General features: G+C 35.6%; 1 protein-coding gene across 1 annotated transcript in view; it reads right to left on the bottom strand.

The window, feature by feature from the left end:
- Positions 1-20,293, bottom strand: part of LOC149793110 (sulfide:quinone oxidoreductase, mitochondrial-like) — a 58,561-nt gene extending 38,268 nt beyond the window's left edge. Inside the window, exons 1-3 of the mRNA XM_089967019.1 lie at positions 19,582-20,293; positions 4,575-4,745; positions 771-824 (exon numbers count right to left, since the gene is read on the bottom strand). Coding sequence (XP_089823145.1) covers positions 771-824; positions 4,575-4,745; positions 19,582-19,797 — 441 coding nt within the window. The 5' untranslated portion in view covers positions 19,798-20,293. The remainder of the gene's footprint in view (positions 1-770; positions 825-4,574; positions 4,746-19,581) is intronic.
- Between the last annotated feature and the right edge of the window lie 374 nt (positions 20,294-20,667).

Genomic DNA, 20,667 nt, shown 5'->3' with positions numbered 1-20,667 from the left:
AAGAAAAATGAGCAACACCTTTATAAAGAAATATTTATTCACAGTTATTTTCAGCACGATTATAAAACGAGTATTTAACAATGCAACCCCCCCCTTCGCCTCTCTCTATCGATCTCCATCTCTTTATTAGTTTTTTTTTATAGGTCCCTCGGTAACTCGCGTCCTCGCTTATAGTGCGGTCGATGTTTTTGGACCCCATTGTGCGCGAGTTGTCGAGGGAGCGGTGTACACGAATAAAATTTTCTTTTAGAATGTCAAGAAAATATAATTCTAACCAATAAAACTCACTTGGTGTCTGTAAACAAACAGTATCCATAAACAATCAGAAAAGGTAGTAATGAAACTGCATGACTGAATAAACTTGGGGGAAGAACTGTCTACAATTTCAGGATCTGAAGACAATGAACATGATTTCTACTATCAAAACTACCACGAACAAAAAAACTTCCCACCCCCATTCTAAAATCTGCAAAGCCTGTAAAAATGGTTAGTGCAAATGGTAAAATTGCCATAAAGTACAAAATCTTCAAATACTACATCCACACTCACATACATTTAAGCAAATTTGCATGAAGTTGCAAAAATGACATATTTGCAGTAGACGAAACTGTATCATGAGGTTTCAAAAGATTTCTCGTTTATAACAATGATTATGAAAAGTGCCATTTTGATATCTTACAATTTGCAAACATCTTACATTCTGAAGAAGTGTTACAATATTAAATTAAAGCTTGTCAACTATTTCATGTCCTGTATGATTTAACTCCTACCTTGTCACAGTTAAGCTGGATTCCCATTGCAACCACTAGGAAGTCATAACTGAGCTGAAAAATGTAAAGAAAATGACATGAATATAAGATTACATGTTCACAATAAAAAAAGTTATAACTAGACAATAACTATCCAAATCACATGTTTTCATTTGTCATTTGTGTTTATGAGCAATGCATGTAATCTTCAGGGGTTAAAACTGTTTTCTTGATCACCAGGTCAAATTATTCTTGTTCCAGTCTTGTACACCTGGGTCCAAATAAACCACTTACATCACACCAAACATGTAATATAGTATATATCTGTGCAGCACACTGTAATAAAATGGTCAATCTATTTTCTGTTTTCCCACTGTTTCACTTTTTTCTATATGGTCATTGACATGACTCAATCTGTCACAGAATAAGACAAGAAATAACTTGGTTTCGCCTTAGAATGATTTGATCATTTTCATCGTACATGCGTACAACGTTACCTAAGGTGAATAACTGTTCTTCTAGGTAAGCACCTGAACTAACATGTACCTTGTCGTAGTAGATTGCAGCGAGATTCACTAAAAGCACGGTAAGCACGGGTATTTTACCCTGACTAATACTCACTCTCCTGTGGATTTAAGGCAAGTTCCATTTCTAACTGACATACTGGTCTATGGATCTTGTCAAGGAGTGAACGTTCTCCATTTGTGTTCTCCAGCCAAAGGGGTAAGTGTTACATTTGTATTTTATTTGATATGTGAAGCATATTCAGTTTTCAATGTCGTATCGTGAAATGATGCCTTTTATTATTACGCAGATTTGAAACATTGTGAACTTTTGAATTACTAGTTGCTATTAGAGTTTGATTTAGTAGCATGTATCTATAGATATTAATTCCGAACTTATTATTATAACCAGTTTGGTTTTATTGTAGCTTTTTAGGGCTATCTGAAGCTGTCTAGGGCTGTCTGTAGCTGTCTGTACATATGTCTGTGTCATGGTGGATCCATGAAGGGTGGGCGTGGCCAATACAAATGTGCCAACCCAATTTAGGAGAACTGTGTGCTGTCAATGCGTATGTGTGTGGGTATCTCAGGCTATCTGTCTGCAGTTTGTGTGTTGATATGGAAGATGACGTAACCATCAAGGCCATATGAAGAAGAAACCCCTAGTTTGTTAACTTGCGTGCATGGTGGATCCATGAAGGGTGTGTACAGCCAATACAAGTGAGGGCCAACCCAAGAATTCGGGAGAGCTGTGTGGTTTGTCAGTGGACAGATTTTGCAAGTTTTACAAATAAATATGAATCATACAGCTGTACAAATGACTGAGTCATGCTTGTTTCAATTGAGTACAATTTAGTCATTTTGATTACATAAGATTATTTTAATCTTTATTTTGATTACATGAGATTATGTGAATCTCACTTTCATTCCAGGAGATTATTTGAATCTCACTTTCATCATCACATAAGATTATTTGAATCTTAGTCATACATGAGAATACTTCAATCATTTTTTGTTTTCCTATTTGTGAATGTTTTGATAGAGTATTTGAATGAGACGTATGTTTTGAGCATGAAAGAATCACTGTATTTGTAATATATACATTATTATTAATTCATTTTATATAAATTTTCATCTTTCGTTACATTGTGTTGTGTTGTCATTTGATCCAGGCATCCATTCAGGTCTATCCTGTTACAATCTACCTTTTATGATTCCACTGAGACTGAGTCCACCAGGCATTTGGGAGAGAAACTGGCTCATAATAACATAAGAATGCAGGTCAGTAGACACTGAACTTAAAGATTTTTCAGTCCTTGGAATTTGGAAACATCGTGTTAAGGATCTTAGCATTTAAGTTGTACTACATCCATCTCCCAAATCAATGAACAATTAAGGAAATTTTGCACTAAGAATTCAGGCAAACCTGCCTTAGTGGACACATCCATATCATGGAACCTGTTTAAAAAAGACTAAATGTTAGCAATTACTTCTCTTGGTTTTTTTCATCATTATTTTCAACCTCTACATAAAGGGTACCTGCCCAGAAAGACAATAATTCTAATGCCCAATTAGTCAAGGCAATGAACAAGAGTCCCTCAAAGGGACTGATGCTCTACCGACTTAAATGAAATTTTGAGGGATTCCACATAACTGTGGAGTGTTGAAACTGTCTTAGATATTCTTCAGCAATAACAAGAATTTCAAATCAGCTGCTTTTGTGGATATAATGGGTGTCAACTTGGCACCATTTTCATTTATGAAGTTTTCTGATAGAAACCTCATGTTGATCTGTCTTTCCATTTTGGGGAAATAATGATAACAAGAATTTCAAGATGGATGCCATTATGGCCAACAAGACACTATTAAGAAAAGTCTTTTGGTGAAAGCACAATTTGATATCACCAGCCATCTAGAAGAAGTAGTGATCATAAAAAGATTTTGAGGACGGCCATTGTGGTTTTCATATTTGATGCTGGATCAACGCCATTTTGCTTTATGACCAACTAGACATCAAAATAAGTCTTCAACTGACCTAATATGATCATTCATTCAGGAGAAATAGTAAATACAAGATTTTCACGATGGCCACTGTGTTTTCAGGATGGTTATTGTGTCCAGTCTGTTTTCATTTCGGACAAACTACAACAAACGTAAGAAGCCTCCTTGTGATATAATACTTTTCATTCATTTGGATTAGCAATAATATGATTTTTAAGATTTCAGAAAAGTAATGTTTTCATTTAGTACAAACTCGACATTGCATAGGAGGTCTTTTAGTGAAAACACCAGGTTCAAATAGCCATTCATTGATTGGGAATAGTGATAACAATATTTTCCTGATGGCACTGTTTTCAGTTAGGACCAACTATATGTCATAAAGTCTTCTGGTGAAAACCCTAAGCTGATATGGCCATCTTTTCAGGAGGAGTCATGATAGTTTGCTTGACATACTTTTCCACTCTGCCCTCACTTCTCCTAATTCTGTAAAAAGAAGTCAATTCTCCCTAAAACTATAATTTGAGTCTAGCTTGACCCATGATTACCCCAATATAACAGTGCAGTTTACGCTGCACCAATGAGATTTTAACTATATATGACATTTTCTGCAAACTGAGCTGAAAAGAACAAGAAATATCAAAGGTGCTAATAAAACTGAATGCAACACCTCAATGCCGGAAAACCTACTTCAATGTTAACTTAACCAGACAGAAAGATAAATGTACAAACATAAAACTGAACAATATTCCCTGACCATATTAATCATAAAAAAACTGTAATAATATGACTGAGTTATTGACAGAGTTATTTAACTGACTGCAGTACTTATACTGTGATAAGCACAGATACCTTGACAATTTGTAGAAAGGGTAGGGCTGGATTTATCAATAAAAGATGGCTATAATTAAAAAGATATTGCAATACTTTGTTAAATTTTAGGATGAGCTTTTCGCTGGTGTGTTATGTCTGTGTGTGTGTTTTTGCGTGTCTGTCTGTGAGACTTGAATTTTTAATGTAGCTTTAACACTTTTTTAGTCAAATGATTATAATGTCTGAAGCAAAGTTTATAGTGATGTGATGTCCCACCCAGTCACATTATCCTGACAAAAGGCTGACCAGTCCTAATGCTAACCTCTTAATGCTAAAGAGCCAGGTGAGGCAGCTACTAACGTTTTGTCTTTGATATGACTTGGCTGGGGTTCGAACTCACGACCTACCACATCCAAAGGGGTGAATTATGTTGTGTGATGACTAATTTAACTGAACGAAAACTTGATTTATCCCTAAACTGAGTCTGAAACAATAAAGATGTGTAGCTAACCTGGTCACCATTCTGTAGATGCACAATGTTTTTTTCTGGATTGAACTCTACAGCTCGTGTTTTCTGCCACTCACAGTGTTTGGGCAGGACAGTTTCCATGGCACGTGAAGACTGGTCAACAGTCTTTAACCCCGACCCTACTAGTGTCCATAATGGCTGGTAGTAGTGGTGCTGGAAAGGAACAAATGGAAATCTAATCTCTTTTCATTTCAATACTACATTTTCAATAATAAGTAAAAAATCCAAGAGTCCATTGTAGGGACAGAAAAGAATCTCTAGGAATAAAAAAAAGACAATTTCTTCTCTTTGGCTAGCCTGATTGTTGAAACTAGGGTTGAAAAATAAATCAAGATTTTCAAAATTTAAATCAGAATGTTTGTTTTAATGAAATTGATCAGGTTATAGTATATGATTATCTAGTGGATAGAATAGATGTTTGTTTTCCATTTATTTGCAGGATATATATATATATTCACACACCATATTTATAAAGTATTAAATTAAAGTAATTATAATTCAAGATAAAGAAACAACAATAAAGTTTAAACATAACTGAAATCACAACATCTAAACAATACCTTTTCAATGCAAATTTCTGATTTAGGATAAGTATTTCGTGACAAACAGAACTTTTATACTTAAATACAAGTTGACAAGCTTTCTCAGGTTAGGTCATTTCATAAGGCCATCTGGTGAATGGTTGGTACAGCTTACCATTACCAAAAATGACATATTGGTCATATAAACTTTAGCAAGACATTAAAATAAATCTTTAAAAGTCAAATTATTTTTTATTCAGAAATAACAATAACTCGTACATATTGTAAATAAATAAAACAGAAGAAAAAAATAATTATAATTACATTAATTTACTGTATCCCCCAAAACATACAGCATTCAAGAAGATTTAATGACAATAAAATATTATTATTTTTAGTATTGTATATAAACCATCCTCAAAGTATAACCATAAAAAAAACCATTATACTTCCAAAGCAACAAAGCAAAGATCACTCTCTGGTTTAAATTAAAATCTTGAATTTTGTTTCATAAAAACACAGAATTTCAAATAATACAATATAAAAGGTGACACATATGTAAATTGCTATTAGAACAAGGTGGCCAAGGCTTCCACATCAAGAAAATTATCGAAGCACTAATAGAAAAAGAATGAATGTGACCCCAAAGGATGAGTGAGCATGTCACAGAATATTGCATTGTCACAGCTTTATAATAACAGTTCCAGTTATGAAATACATCCATTGAGGGGTTTTGAAGATACAAGTAACTGAAACAAAACCTTACCCCTGATTTTCTCTGTCACCTTGACTTCAAGTGGAAAGGTGTTGACAAAAATAGTCCAGGATCAATTAGCTTCATAATAATTGATCCTAAGTGTAAAGAAATCCATTAAGTTGTCTAAGAACATAAGCAATTAAAAAGACTTCAACCAAAACCTTAACAAACATTTACTTTGTGACCCTGACCTTGAGGTCAAAATGAAAAGTAAGCAGATCACACAGACTGAATCGGTTTATAGCTTCATATTAACTCATCAGTAAATGCGAATAAAATCCATAAATAAATGGAGGAAATAGAAGCAACTGAAACAAAATTAAACGAAAAGATAGGAAAAAAACAACATCTCATAGATCATGAGTTTGGAAACATACGTGTGATAAAAACTTGACCAAAACCTGACCACAAATTCTGACCTTGATGCAAATATTCTCAGACAATGTAAAATGCTACACTTTAACTGACAATTGACAAAACATTTTAAAGATAATTTGAAACAAGGGAAATTGGTAGTGCACAAATTAGTAAATGTTGGTGGGGGATGGTCCTGATGATGAAACAGTTGTATATTTAGGTAACAGTGATGTCCCATTTCATTCCATAAAGTTTCATTTAGCATGTGGCAGTCAGAGAGAGTGTGTGTGTGTGTGTGTGTATCTATTTGGATTTGAATGTAGCTTTAACAATTTTCAGTCCTATCGCAACGATGTCTACAGTATGGCAGTTTATAATGACGTCTAGCACTGGGGCATCATGCCGCAGACATGTAGCATGATGTCCCACCCAGTCACATTATCCTGACACCAGGCCAACCAGTCCTAACACTAACGTCTTAATGTGAGTGCCAAGCGAGGCAGCTGTTAGTACCATTTTTATAACTCTGTGGTATGACTCAGCCAGGGATCGAACCCATGACCTCCCGCATCCAAGGTGGATGCTCTAACCACTAGGCCACAAGAGCGGTCTACATGTGGTAGTGAATTTGTGAAAGAATAACTGACAAGAAAAATTCTATACCATTTTGTCAAAAAGACTTTGAACCGTGTACATCAGTATTGAGTTTGTAAGCAGTGAAACAAAAATGCCAACGACAATTCTGAACAATCCAATGAGTAGCAAGAAGATGAGTTTGTTTAAATCCTTGAGAAATTGAACATAAGCTGCTTTGCCAGAGATGCCATTTGCAAATAGATTTTTTTTATAGCCAGTTCTGAAAAATCAATCAAATGTTTCTTCAATAACACCTTGAGCTTATTACCCTGGGAGAATTACTGCAACCTCCCAAATCCAGCCCTCAAAAGGCTAAAAGGCTGTAGGTAATAAGCTAAATGTTAACTGCCCATCTAGGTTGCAGTTAGAGTCATCTCCCCTAGATTCAGGGATTGGCACCATATCACACGACTACTGCAACTACTACGTGTGGAATCATGCTCTATATGGATGCACTTGTAGGGAAGCTGGGAGGGTGCATATGTATTATGATGGGGTAAGTATTCAAGAAACATATTTTTCTACACAAAAAAACAACTTTTTCCTCAAATAATAATAATAATAATAATGAGGACTTTGTATAGCATCTAATCTTTAGAAGCTCTAAGCACTTTACAACATTAAACACCTATAACATAAAAAACATATATAATGATATGATTACAAAAACAAACACCATGAAATTAGAAAACAAATAAAAACATCCTGAGAATATTTAAGGTAGGAAACATTAGGTATTTAAGTTTGTTCTTGCAGTCGAAATAAGTGAGCCAATATGACTTTTGTTGTCATAGCGGGAATAATGAGTATACGATTATCAGAGGAGGAGCGTAACCTAGACACAAAGACACAGTGATCACAAAATTCACTTATTTCGACTGCTAGAACAGGTCCACTTATAGATCACATATTTTGCTGATTCTGCCTGCTTTCGCTGATGTATAGAGGAATTAGGTCTTAGGAGAAGTGAACCAATTAGGCTTTTGAGAGCACTTCATTTGGTGTCCTGTTCAGTTAGGTTAGTACCCATGATGGATTCTTTTTGGCAAAGAGCTAATGTCTTTGGATGTGTGTAATCAAAAGATCACATAGGTCTTTTTGTCCAATATCCACTCTTCTATGACAATGCAGGGTGTCAGTGATGATGGAATGGTAACATTTGATTGTGATTGGTGCTGTTTCTCATCAAAGAGTTGTAGAAGTTAGCTATTTGAGGTTCTGAATTCTTGAGTGGGTAGATGGTTCTGTATAAGCAAGGAAGTCACCATTTTACTGCTCTTTAGTCCTCGTTTCTGAAGAAGACATACTTTCTTTACATAAGTGTTGGTCTCCATCGCTAGATAACAAAATGTTGAGATCTTGCTCCAAGATACAACTCACCTAAATGTTTATTATACAATGTAATACAATGAGTGAGAGTTTCTGCCAGGAAAGGGAAGCTTCCCCTTTTCATCAAGACAAGAAGGAGTAGATGAAAGGAGGAGGAGGAAATGGATGTAGTTCAATACACACAATTTACAAGGGCCAGGACAGACCTTGATTGGAACCAAGTAGGTTGAACTGCAAAAAATGTTATGTCCATAATAAAAGCATAAATGTACTGTGTAAAGTAAGGATAAGGACAGTGGAATAGTCAAAATTTATGGTGGGCCACTTGTTGTGCACTCCTTCCTTATAGTTTGCACTTATCAGTGAATATCCAACACCAGTGACATTAAATCATCTAATTTATTTCTTCTTTGTAATGCACCTCATGTCCTTGCAAATGACTACAATGTAGCAGATACAACCTGACTGAGCCAAAGTCTTCAAATGTCACACTCTATCCCAAGACATCAATATGAATATAATAAATTGAAAATATTTTAAACTCTTTCCCAATACATGGCTTGTTTGACACAACACATTTTCCACTGTAGAAGAACAAGGCACCTGTATATACAATACCAAATTGATTCCCTAGTTTATCTGCTATAAATTATTTTAACTAAAACATGTTGCAACTGCACATTCCGCTGAGTGTTTTTAAGCAAATAATGTAGCATTTACAACTATGCCTTCCGAAAACAGGTACCTGTTTACTGTGTACAAGTTTCCCCCTGTTTACTGTGTACAAGGATGTGCCCCCATAAGCCAATGACTGGTAAAGGTAGCACTCATTGTGTTTTCAAGTTGACAATCCCTCTCATTGAGCAACGAAACTGACATGTGTACTTGCTCAATGCCAAGAAGAGTTATGCCTCTTCCAGTAAATGTTTAACCTTAATCCCTTAGCTTGTTTACCCACTTGACAACCCTTTGATAGAGCCACGGATGTGGTACTTGCAAAGTGGCAAGTAACAAAGGGTTGTTATTTGATTTTGCAGCACGATTGACATTTACTCAGTTGGAACCTTTAATAGATTTCCAAAGCTGCATGATCAAAGAAGGGGAGTCTGACTTTATTTACAATGACTAGACCACGTCAATTTGCTAGAAGATGATGGAGGATTTTAAAATGTTTTCAGACAATGAGGACAAGTTCTTGGACTTTGTACATTCAGTAGTGACATTTATAGGTTAATGGGGAAAAAATATGGATTTAACTTTTGTTTATTTGTAAAACGCGTGGGATGAACATATTATGGGATATTGTGAACTATATGTGCTGCAATTGATTTCTCTTAACAATGAATTAATCTTTCACAATTGTTTTCTCTATGACATATTGATTGGCAATCCTCAGAAAAGCAAAGCAAAATGTGGAAAGCGGAGAAACACAAAGGAATCTTCTATATCTAATGGTTCACAAATGTCCGTGAAAATAAAACAATGTTTACACCCCATTTCAAGACTGTTAACTTCCTTAATTATTTTCAGCATGTTTTTGTTGTGTCGTTATATGCTTGTATGTGTTATCTAATATTCAAAAGTGCTAAGTAGTTCTAATGATTAGCCTCCGCAGTCAGTCATTATTATTATTATTATTATCATTAAGATCCAGTTCGATGGTGTTAATATGTCTGGTCCATTGGGCAAAAAGGTAATATCAGTACAGCCTTCAGAAGACAGAGATGATTCAGCATCTGTATAAGACAGTGAATCCTGCCCTGTACGCAAACAAGAACAGCCCGATGCCACAAAACATGATAATTCCATCAAATTTTTCAGTCGGGCACAATGTTAAGTTCAAGGTTGCAGGCATTGGGTTCATTTGATTGTACCAAAGCAAGAGTCTCAAGGGAAATGAGGTCTTGAATTTTATCCTGTCATCCAGAACAGCCATCTAATTTCAAAGTTAATAGTAAAGGTTCATTTTCAACCAGCTTAATAAGATTATCCATCCAAGTTAGTTGTTTTCCGTTAAGAAAACTAAACTGATAAAACAAAATTTGTTCATATTAAGATGTCTGACTGTTATGTTTGACATTTATCAGAACTTGACCATTAAAATTTATGATAGGCCTACCAATGGATCTGTGTATGAGGGGTGTAAGCACCAACTGCACAGAAGTTTTATCGATCTGATTCGTAAATATTATCTGACTGAAAAATGTTGGAGGAGAGGGATTTTGTTACACTGAAGAATGTACTGCATCAGGAAAAAGACAAATCAACAGCGCTTACAAATTCTGAATGAAGAATTCTACAGTGATTTATGACTTTTTAGTGTAAGTTAATATGTGATGTAAATTATTTAAAGTGAATGTTGTGTATAAATAATTTGCCATTTTTGTGTCTGTCTTCTCATACTAATGCAAATCATTTGTGACAAGAATTTTAACTGCAGATCAAGCTAAGTAACATAAATAAGTGTACATATTTTGTATGGTTTTCTGCAATTATGGCATATAATATATAGATTGCTCCTTTTTATGCTCAGAATGCATTTTTTGCCACTCGTATTAGTAATAATTTTGCTTATACCTGGGGGGAGGGTTGGCATGTATAAACTTAAACAAAGTAGTTCGGGTTCAGGTTCAAATTTAAAATTATTTCTCTGTCATCGGGTATCTGGGTAACTGATCATTAGGAAATAAAAATTTGTGACATTCATTATATAAATTAACGACTTCAACTCACAAATAGGCAGTGTTTCCCTTTACCCTCATTCATGCTTCAGAGACCCCCAAATCTTTCATTTGACCCCCAGTTTTGATACCAAAGTTTTTAGCTCTCAGTCTTGCACCCATAGGAGATACACTGTTATAGGTTTTAGTGATACATAAAAAAAGACTTGCAATCTGACTTAGAGCTATTAAATATTCCACGTGATACATGTTGTACCACCACATGTGCAACGAAACCTCTTCAACATTCAAACTATCATCGTTAAAAACTTAAAAAATTTATGACACTAGCATATTATATTAAAATTGCAAGCATTAAAAAATACAATAAATGTGACAATATACCAATTTTATCGTACATATTAGGACACGATAAAATTATTTTTTTTTTGTCCCAGAACTTATGGTGAAACTTTTTTTCACCCAGGTCATGTCCCAAGACTTAAGAAACAAAATTAATTTGCATTGCATTTGTGCTCCCCCCAATACATGCTGCAGTAAAATAGATAACTTATCTGATAATAAAAAGAAAGGAACTAACCTCGCACTGTTATCATTTATTCCTTTATTTCAACATGAGCATTATAGAATAAAATATACCCACAGACATCCATACTCCTCTGTATTAATTATTACTAAAGATGGTGAATAAACACAACTGGAAGCAAGCAGTAAACTCCTTCTTTGAATTTACTGACAGGACATCAACGACAAATGTTATTTTTATTACAAAGCAAGCTGACATCAGAAGCCGATTTTGGTTGTCGTTTTTTTAAAGGATATCAATGCGGATGTTATTTTATTGCAAAACAAGCTGAAATAGGAAGCCGACTATGGATTTTTATAAATGTGCCAATTTTTTTATTTTTTATTTTTTTTACAAAGATGGCTGAGATATGGAAGCAAACTTTGGTTCCTTTTCACCAGTATTCACGGGAATTTTGAAAATAAATTGAAACAATGGAACAAATTTTATAGTAATACAATACACTGTTTCGTTCATGGGCATCGATGACGCAGTGTCGCCAAGAATATTTGAAGAAAATAAAATCATGTGATGAATTCGTGAAGGCCAGAAGAGAAGCAGATGATTTTGCAAATCGAGAGGGAAATAATCAACCAATATCGTGAAGACAACTGCTATTCACGCATAATATGGTGTTAGGTGCAAAGTAATCAAGATTTAATTATATCCAGGCCTAATGTATGACACTATCTCGCAAATAAAAATCATTTTTTGAAAATACATTCACCTGAGTGCAAGTGACAATCTTTTCACCAGCATGGATTACAAAAGTATCATTACTATTTACCAACAGGCATTAATGCTCCTTTGTATTAATTACAACTACAGATGCCAAGCACATAGAAGCCCTGGTGGTGAATAAACAACTGGCAGCAGGCAGTAAACTCCTTCTTTGAACTGTTGTTGTTGTTGTAGGGTTTAATGCCATTTTTCAGCATATGATAGGCTATACATGGCGGCCAGTATTAATGGTGGAGGAAGAACCCGGGAAATCCCCGGAAAGAACCACTGACCCTCGAGAAGCTACTGGCAAGCTTTCTCACATACCCACATTGGCCGAATCCGAGACTCGAACCCACGCAGACAGATGTGAGATGGCAGTGATCCGTAATGGAGAGCGCTTTAGACCACTCAGCCTTTGAACTTACCGACAGGACATCAAAGACAAAGGTTATTTTTATTACAAAGCAAGACGACCGCGAAAGCTGACTTTGGCTACTCTAAAGCCATTTTCTTTTTTTTAAAGGATATCAATACAAAAGTTATCTTATTGCAAAGCAAGCTGACCTCGGAAGCCGACTATGGATTCTTTTAAATGTGCCAATTTTTTTTGGGAATATGCAAAGACAGCCGAGATATGGAAGCAAACTTTGGTTCCTTTTCACTGGTATTCACGGGAATTTTGAAAATAAATTGAAACAATGGAACAACTTTTAAAGTGACACAATAGTGCTTCGTGCATGGACATCGATGACTCAGCATCGCCCAGAAGATATGAAGAAAATAAAATCATGTGATGAATTTGTGAAGGCCAGAAGAGAAGCAGATGATTTCACCGACAATATGATCATTAACATGGATGAAATTCTAATGCACTTTTTGAAAAAAATCTGACTTCAGTCCTTGCAGTTTCTGCTTCAGGTGATGTGTCGCATCTAACAATTTCTCACAGTATGAGAAAGCTAAAAAAAGCTATTCATGCACTGAAAGAATGGATCCTATGTGTGCAGGAGAAGGGTTGTGTTGATGAGATGCTGCTGCAGTGGATTAAAGAGTTTTATCTCAAGTATAAAGTTTTATATTTTTAAAAATAAAATTTCAGATGGAGTGCAATTCCCAACATGTAATTTTCGAATGATTTAAAAGGTGTCCCACAATTTATGACTAAAAGAAAAAATGATGTGTCCCAGAACATACAGTGCACAAAATAATTTCTTTTAAAATTAATTTATGGGGTTGCAACAAATACACTGTCCAAACACATACAGTAAATATGGTACTTGCAGTTTGCTCATCGTTCATCTCTACATGATCAAAAAGCGTGTAAATGTAGTCTATATTGCTTCCACCTATTACAATCCCACAGCAACAATGCCTAGTTGTACAATTCAGCCCTTTATATGTGAAGTTCTTGCTAACTCTCATCCAAACAAACATACCACAATAACCTCAACTTGTAAAACTAGTTGCAAAATATAATCTATACCTGTACGGCATAAATTAAGCAAGATATACAAACAGTTTATCAATAAATATGTGCATTCATCTTCCAACTACGCTGTGCGATGAACATTTAAGTAGATAATGTTATGAACAATTACGAACTCCACTACTCTCTTGTGACATCATTAGTGTCACTCTGGAATCAGGTCACAATTAATAGTTCCAGTTCAGCACCCATGAATGTAGTTCCAGTCTATTTTTAGAGCATTTTTTCCTGTCTCCTTTTAGTGGTGATGCAAGAGTTAGATTTAGGCATTCTTGGTATGGATTTAAAGGCAGTTGTTTATTTTTTAGAATATGAGCTTATGGTGTGGTTGTCTGTGTGTGTTTTGGCGACAGTGTACAGTGGGTAATAAGGTCTTGGTGATAATCTGGAAGTGAAATCTGTGTTCCATTGCACGCTGATTTGTTTACAGTCCAGCCTCTCAAAAAAAAAAGACGATGAACCTTTGACAAGTCATCTTTGAAGGTATTGTAGATTAACATATGATTTGTATTCATTGTCACACAGTGGAAGTTCAGTTAACTGAGAAACAAACTTAGAGAATATATAGTAAAATTAATTGTGTTCTATGTCCTGTCAGTGCAGTATTTGAGAAAAGTTTAAATTGGTATAAAATCTTTATTAATAATGACAGACATATCAAATTTGAATATGTTATGTATATTGACTTTGAAAATATAATGAAGTTAAAAGTAAAAAATTAATTTTTGTTAAAAAAAAAATTAAATACAATTTAACAAAAATAAAAAAATTAACACCCCCCCCAATGCACATATATAATATTTAATTGGAATGATATTAAATGATATCAGCATGTATATATTCCTACACCATATACAAGCTCCAATGTTGGATATTTGTCTCATTTTGTCAGAGAAAATATCTTTGTAAATCAAAATGAGACCTTCATTTAAAATACAAAATTCTATTCTGTATTGGTCATTTAAACTGTTTATTAGAGGTCCAAGCAGTTAATTTATGTTTATGATGGGGTGACTTCCTGAGTAACACATATCTGCTTGTATAGCCTTCAGTTATTGTTTATAAACATAGTTATAGGGTATTTAGTGTGAGGACAGAGATGAAAACTTTATACTAGAACCTACTCAAGTTCTCTACTAAATCATTTTAAACTGTCTGAGAATGAAATACAGGTCAAAGGGATAAAATATACTTTACCCAGATAATTACCCTTGGATGTAAGAAAACAGCAAAATGATGTAAGCTGAACACAAAATGCATTCCAATTTATTGCTCAGTTTGTTCAAGATATTGATTGATGTAATGTGGTATTGTGGTCTACATGATGTTATGGGAACTGTAATGATCCATCTTGCTTTATGCATTATGAATTACTACTGCCATTCAAAAAGTTGGAATTCACCGACACCATTTGGTGTCGGCATAGGGTAGCTGCTTAGTAGCCACCTAGCAAATTTGAACGACCTCTCATCGAGATATACCTGCATGAAATTGATAGGAATATGATTTATTTTCTCAGAAATTGTGAGCATAGCATTTGTTAGATCTTTAATCTGCTGAAAGACAAGACGAAAGTACATCATTGCAGAAATTTCACCTGGATCTCACCATTTGCATTGAGTCACATGACTACACAAATTTCACAGCCTACATGTCCATGACATTAGCAGTCATCAGCCTACATGTCCATGACATTAGCAGTCATAGTCACATGGCATCAACAATAACCCATCCCTAATGTTGCTGTAGGAAAACAAATCGAACATATGAATGAAAGTCATGTAATCTTTATAGAAAAATGAAAGAACACAAACTTCTCAAAATATTTATTTTGAAAACAATGACCAGAAGTCTGTAAATGTTGAAGCAACTTGAAGTAAAATCAGATTCACTAAGGTGGCAGGGTCCAGTTTTGTAAATTGGCCCCTGGCAAATTTCTTAACTTAAGGCTATGGTGTGACTTTTTCAGCTATTGTTGTTTACGAATATATTTTTGAACTAGATGTTTCGGGCTAGTGTTGTTCTTGAAATTGATGTCAGGCATGTACACCTTCCATAGTTACTCTGCTGTATGCTGATAGTGAAATACCAATAGTCGACAGGGGCCCCGAGTGGCCAAGTCATCTAAAGCGCTCTCCATTATGGATCACTGCCATCTCACCTCTGTCTGCATAGGTTCAAGTCTCGGATTCGGCCAATGTGAGTATGTGAGAAAGCTTGCCAGTAGCTTCTCGAGGGTCAGTTGTTCTTTCTGGGGATTTCCCAGGTTCTTCCTCCACCAGCCTATCATGTGCTGAAAATGGCGTTAAACCCTACAACAACAACAAATAGTCAGCTCAGAAGAAGAGCTAGCCTGCCATAGCAGTAAATACATGGGTTTGGGGCAAGTAGAATATCTCAAAAACAGCTTGGATAACAACTATTTTCAGTTGCATCAGCCTGTTTAGTATACACTGTTTTGCAGAATTGTCATCTTGGAAAAGGGCTTGTATCTGCATTGTGAGCATCACATGGTGTCAAAAATGACATTTGGACATGAAAATTGCAGGTAGAAATTTGGGGTTGGTTTGCATAAACTTCTTCTGCTATGAACTGCCATTGACTTATTTAGTCAAGTGGATAATATTCTTATGCTTTGTTATAGTATAAATTAGGTATCCAAAAATAAGGACCTTTTTGACCTAACTTGTGTATTTGATTTTTTATGATTTTCTAAAGTTGCTGATTGCAGCATTAAATTTGTATATAAAAACTGGCCCCTGCCCCCAAAGCAGAGAGCACATGTCAATGCAGTAGTCACATGATACCAACAAAAACCTCGCTGATACCTGCTCAGTACTTGTTGAAAATGGCTTTTTCCAACCTGCTGCGATACCGACAGTCTTCTGGTCGTTGTTCTCAGAATATATATGTTAAGAATCAAGTGTGGATTATATTTATTTACAAACATTTAGTGACTTCTACATAATATTTCCAAATTCTATGTAAAACAACTTTAGAAATTTGTTTATTATTAATATCATGCGACTATATGACCTCTGATGTCATTGACATGTAGGTTGCGAATATGTATAGTCATGTGACTAATGCAAATGGCGAGATCCAGGTCAAATTTCAGCAACGATGTACTTTCATCACATCTGTCAGCAGATTAAAGACATGATGAATGCTGTAAGTAAATAAAATCATATTTCTATTGATTTCATGCTGGTATATCTTGATGAAAGGCTGCTCAAGTTTGCTAGGCTGGCTAGTAAGTGGCTACCCTATGCCTATACAAAACAGTGTTGGCAAATTCCAACTTTTCAATAGGGAGAGGACTCGGACCATACACCCCAATATCAATGTCCAAATATCAAAAATGAGGTGACAAGGGTTTGAGAAAACTCAGACTAATGGTGTGGTTGTCTGTGTGTGTGTTTTAGCAATAGTGTACTGTGAGTAATATGGTCTTGGTGATGATTCGGAAGTGAAATCTGCATTCCATTGCAGCTGGTTTGTTTACAGTCCAGCCTTTCCAAAAAAATATGCAGATGAACCTTTGACAAGAACTTCATTGTGAAGTCATCTTTGAAGGTATTTTAGATTAACATATGATTTGTATTGACTGTCACACAGTGGAAAGTTCAGTGCTGAGAAACAAAGGAAGAGAATAGATAGTAAAATTAATTGTATTCTATGTAGCGATAACAACATAACTAGAGGGCACTTCAGTCGGGCTGAGTGCCACCATTTTACTATTTTTGTACAGAGAGGGTACCTTTCTTTATCGGGTTCCCATTCTTTTAACTTTGAATAATTTCATGAATAGTAGGAACATTTTACGTGATAACCTGTGCAAAGGAAACCATTTGGCTTTTCTTTTAAACTATACGTTATTGGTAAGAATTTGATACGGCTCAGAGAATATTTTCATGAAAAATCAACAAAACATGTAGATCATGGAGGGTTTCACACGGGAGAGGTTTTATTTATGTATCTAAATATAGAATATGCCAAGAATATTATGGTACTTATCTTTGTTTCGTGGGAATAGGGTTGTATTATAACATACCCTCCGTCTCATCTTTAACCGGAAATGTGTCAGTTCTCTCCCTTGAACACCTGGTAGAGGTAGCAACAACAGTCTGATGTTTTATCAATAAAGTACAACGAAATTTGTGACAACAAGAAATCACCTTATCAGTATAATAAACATACTTATAGTACATTATGGTGATTTATTGTAAGGTACTTGACTGACAAAACGTCATACTAATTCAGGAAGAACTATATACTCAATATAAATATCGTTGCTACCACTACCTGTAACCAGAGTTGTTTTTATTATTACTGCTACAAAATAGTATAAAACCTGTTTGATACCTTTGGATATGAAATTGATGTAGCAGTAAAAAAGATTAACACAAATTTCTACTTGTATCTTCAGAGATGAGATGTGATTGTTTTCTGTTTGAAGAATAAGACCCCGCAGCCTGTAATAATTTAAAAGAAACTTTTGAAGTTTTTAAGGTTACTCACAGCTCAGGCTGTTGTAGCATCCATACCCCCTGCATAAACATCTTCATTTGTCTGTGATTTTATTGTTATTTTACACTGTTTAAAAAAAAAGTTAATACTGTCATGAAAAAAATGCCAGCACAATCCAATTACTATGCAAAAAAGCAAAGGCAAAATAAATAAATACATTAACAAAGTATATACAGAACTGTATTTAACTTTTCACAGGAAATATGAGAAAAATAAACATTTTATGTAAACTTTCAGTCATAAAAACAATAATTTTAGATGAATTAGTCTAAACAAATTCTAATACAGGTAGGCATTTAAAAGGAATAAATACCTGGATTGTCTTGTTACAGTGTCCTTATAGATTTCTTTTGAACAGTAAGGAGGCAGGTATTACCAATCCCTTTTGTTTTTCACTTTCACATGAATAAAAACAAGCTTTACAGGTAATAAGGCTTTTTGATTGGACATGCACTCATAACTGTAAATTCTGAGTAATTAAAGCTGCAAATTCTGGATTGGCCGAGGCACATTTCCCCCAAATTTCTTTTATATACCACATACATTTGTATATTTATACTTCAAGAACAGTCTGGTTATATTCTCAAGTACCGGTTTCATTAATTAACCCCGAAAAGATGCCATTACTGGATTTGTTTTCAATATATATACTGTACAAAAAATGCTCACTTTTTGGAGGGTTTTGGGGGGTTCTTTTTGCAGGCAATAAAATAAGTTGTCTGCACTTGCTATGAGCAAAAACCATGAAAAGGAGTATACGTTAATGGCTAATCTGTTATTTCTGATGCTCTGACCTTCTAAAAAATACCGTATGTATTAACCTGAGAAGAAATTTTAAATTTGGCCTGTTATCCCTACTCTGTGTCCTGTCACTCTGTGTCAACATAGTTCTTTCTGATCTATGCAACTGCCGCCAGTGGCGCTGTGATCAACCGCTCCGAAACAGATGACGGTCAGCGAAAGGAAGTACTCGTATATAAATTCTCACAGAATCGTCTGTGGCTATTAATAGTTAAAAAGTTTTGACTGTCAGAGCAAGTATAACGTGGATTCAAAGTGCCAATGAACTGTTAATGCAACTTTCGTTGTTTACACATTATTCCGCGATTCTTAAGGACTCCGAAACTGGTTCCGCCAGGATTTAAAAAAAAAAAAAAATTATGTTGCCAGCAAAACGCATAGCCTATAAGCTGGACCGTCATAAAGGGGCAGGTGATAGGATACGCCGTAGAGCCAAGCCTCTCCCTTTCCACGGGGATGGCACCTTTCAGCGGAGTTTGCGGGTTTTTCTCCGAGTTGGAATACCCTCAGTGTACTGAGGCTCGCCCGGGCATGGTGTGCAAACTTGCGACGGCTCTGTTATAGGCTGCCTCTATTATTCAGATTACTTATCAGTAGCTTTACCTCGGCAGGTTCCACAACGGCTACTTTCCCTTTCCCAAGCCTCCGGCAAAATTTGGCTGCAATCGAGCACCCACCAGAGCCCCCTCCTATTACCACCAGTGGGTAGTGTTTCTTCTTTCCGGAGTCGGTCGCTGGAGCAGTAGATACTGAACTGAACGTCTGACATTGTGCTGCAGCCGGCGAAAATGCCACACGAATGAGTCTTGCTGCCTTCATTTTTTTTTAGATAACCACTTTGACACGTACAAATCAACTTCGTGGACTGTCTAAACAAACTGCGTAATACAACGTTGGAAACGATGCGCGTTTTTTATATGATCAATTATTAACTAGATAGGCGTGGCCAAAAATTGTATCAGCCAATCAGATGATATAACATGTTCAATCGGTCATGTCCAAGGTGGATAAAAGGACTCACGTTTAGGAAATTTATAGTGCACTAAAACGGTGAAACGTGATGTAAACATTAATACAACGAGGACAGGGAAAAGAAAAGAAAACAAAACAGACTAAATTTGTACATTTAGAAAAACGAGTTGACTTCTCCATGTCCTAACCAGCAAGACACGTTGGGATGGGCCATGGTGTACCAACAGAAGAAAATGTTAGGAAACCGTACCAAAAAGGTGTGTGTGTGCACGGGAGTATTAACCATTAAGCAGACTAAGCACGTGCTTAAGGCACCAGGGCCAAAGGGGGCACCACAAAGTTGAGAAAAGGGTGAAAAGAAAGAAAAAAACGAATGAAGATTTGTAAAAAAAAAAAATTGATAAAACTAGTGTAAATTGATCATAATGTTCTGTTTCTTGATCATGGTGCACCCTAGGGTTATCTTCCCAGGTGTACCACAAGGAGCACTGCTGGCGCAGTGCACTCTGACCTCTGTCGGTCAGCGTGGAAAGGAGGGGGGCACCAAGAGTTGTCAGTGCTTAGGGCACCAGTGAGCCTTAATCCGCCCCTCTGTGTGTGTGTGTGTGTGTGTGACGGACGCTCTAACCACTAGGCCATACCAAAAAGGGAAAGTCTGCATAGTCGGATGGTGTTTACAATTTTCATCTAATAATAATAATAGTAACTTTAAATATA

Source organism: Sinohyriopsis cumingii, chromosome 8, assembly GCF_028554795.1.
Source record: "Sinohyriopsis cumingii isolate HCF-2022 chromosome 8, ASM2855479v2, whole genome shotgun sequence".
In the NCBI taxonomy this organism is placed as follows: domain Eukaryota; kingdom Metazoa; phylum Mollusca; class Bivalvia; order Unionida; family Unionidae; genus Sinohyriopsis; species Sinohyriopsis cumingii.
Note: the sequence above shows the minus strand (reverse complement) of the source record. Positions and strands in the feature narration are given on the sequence as shown.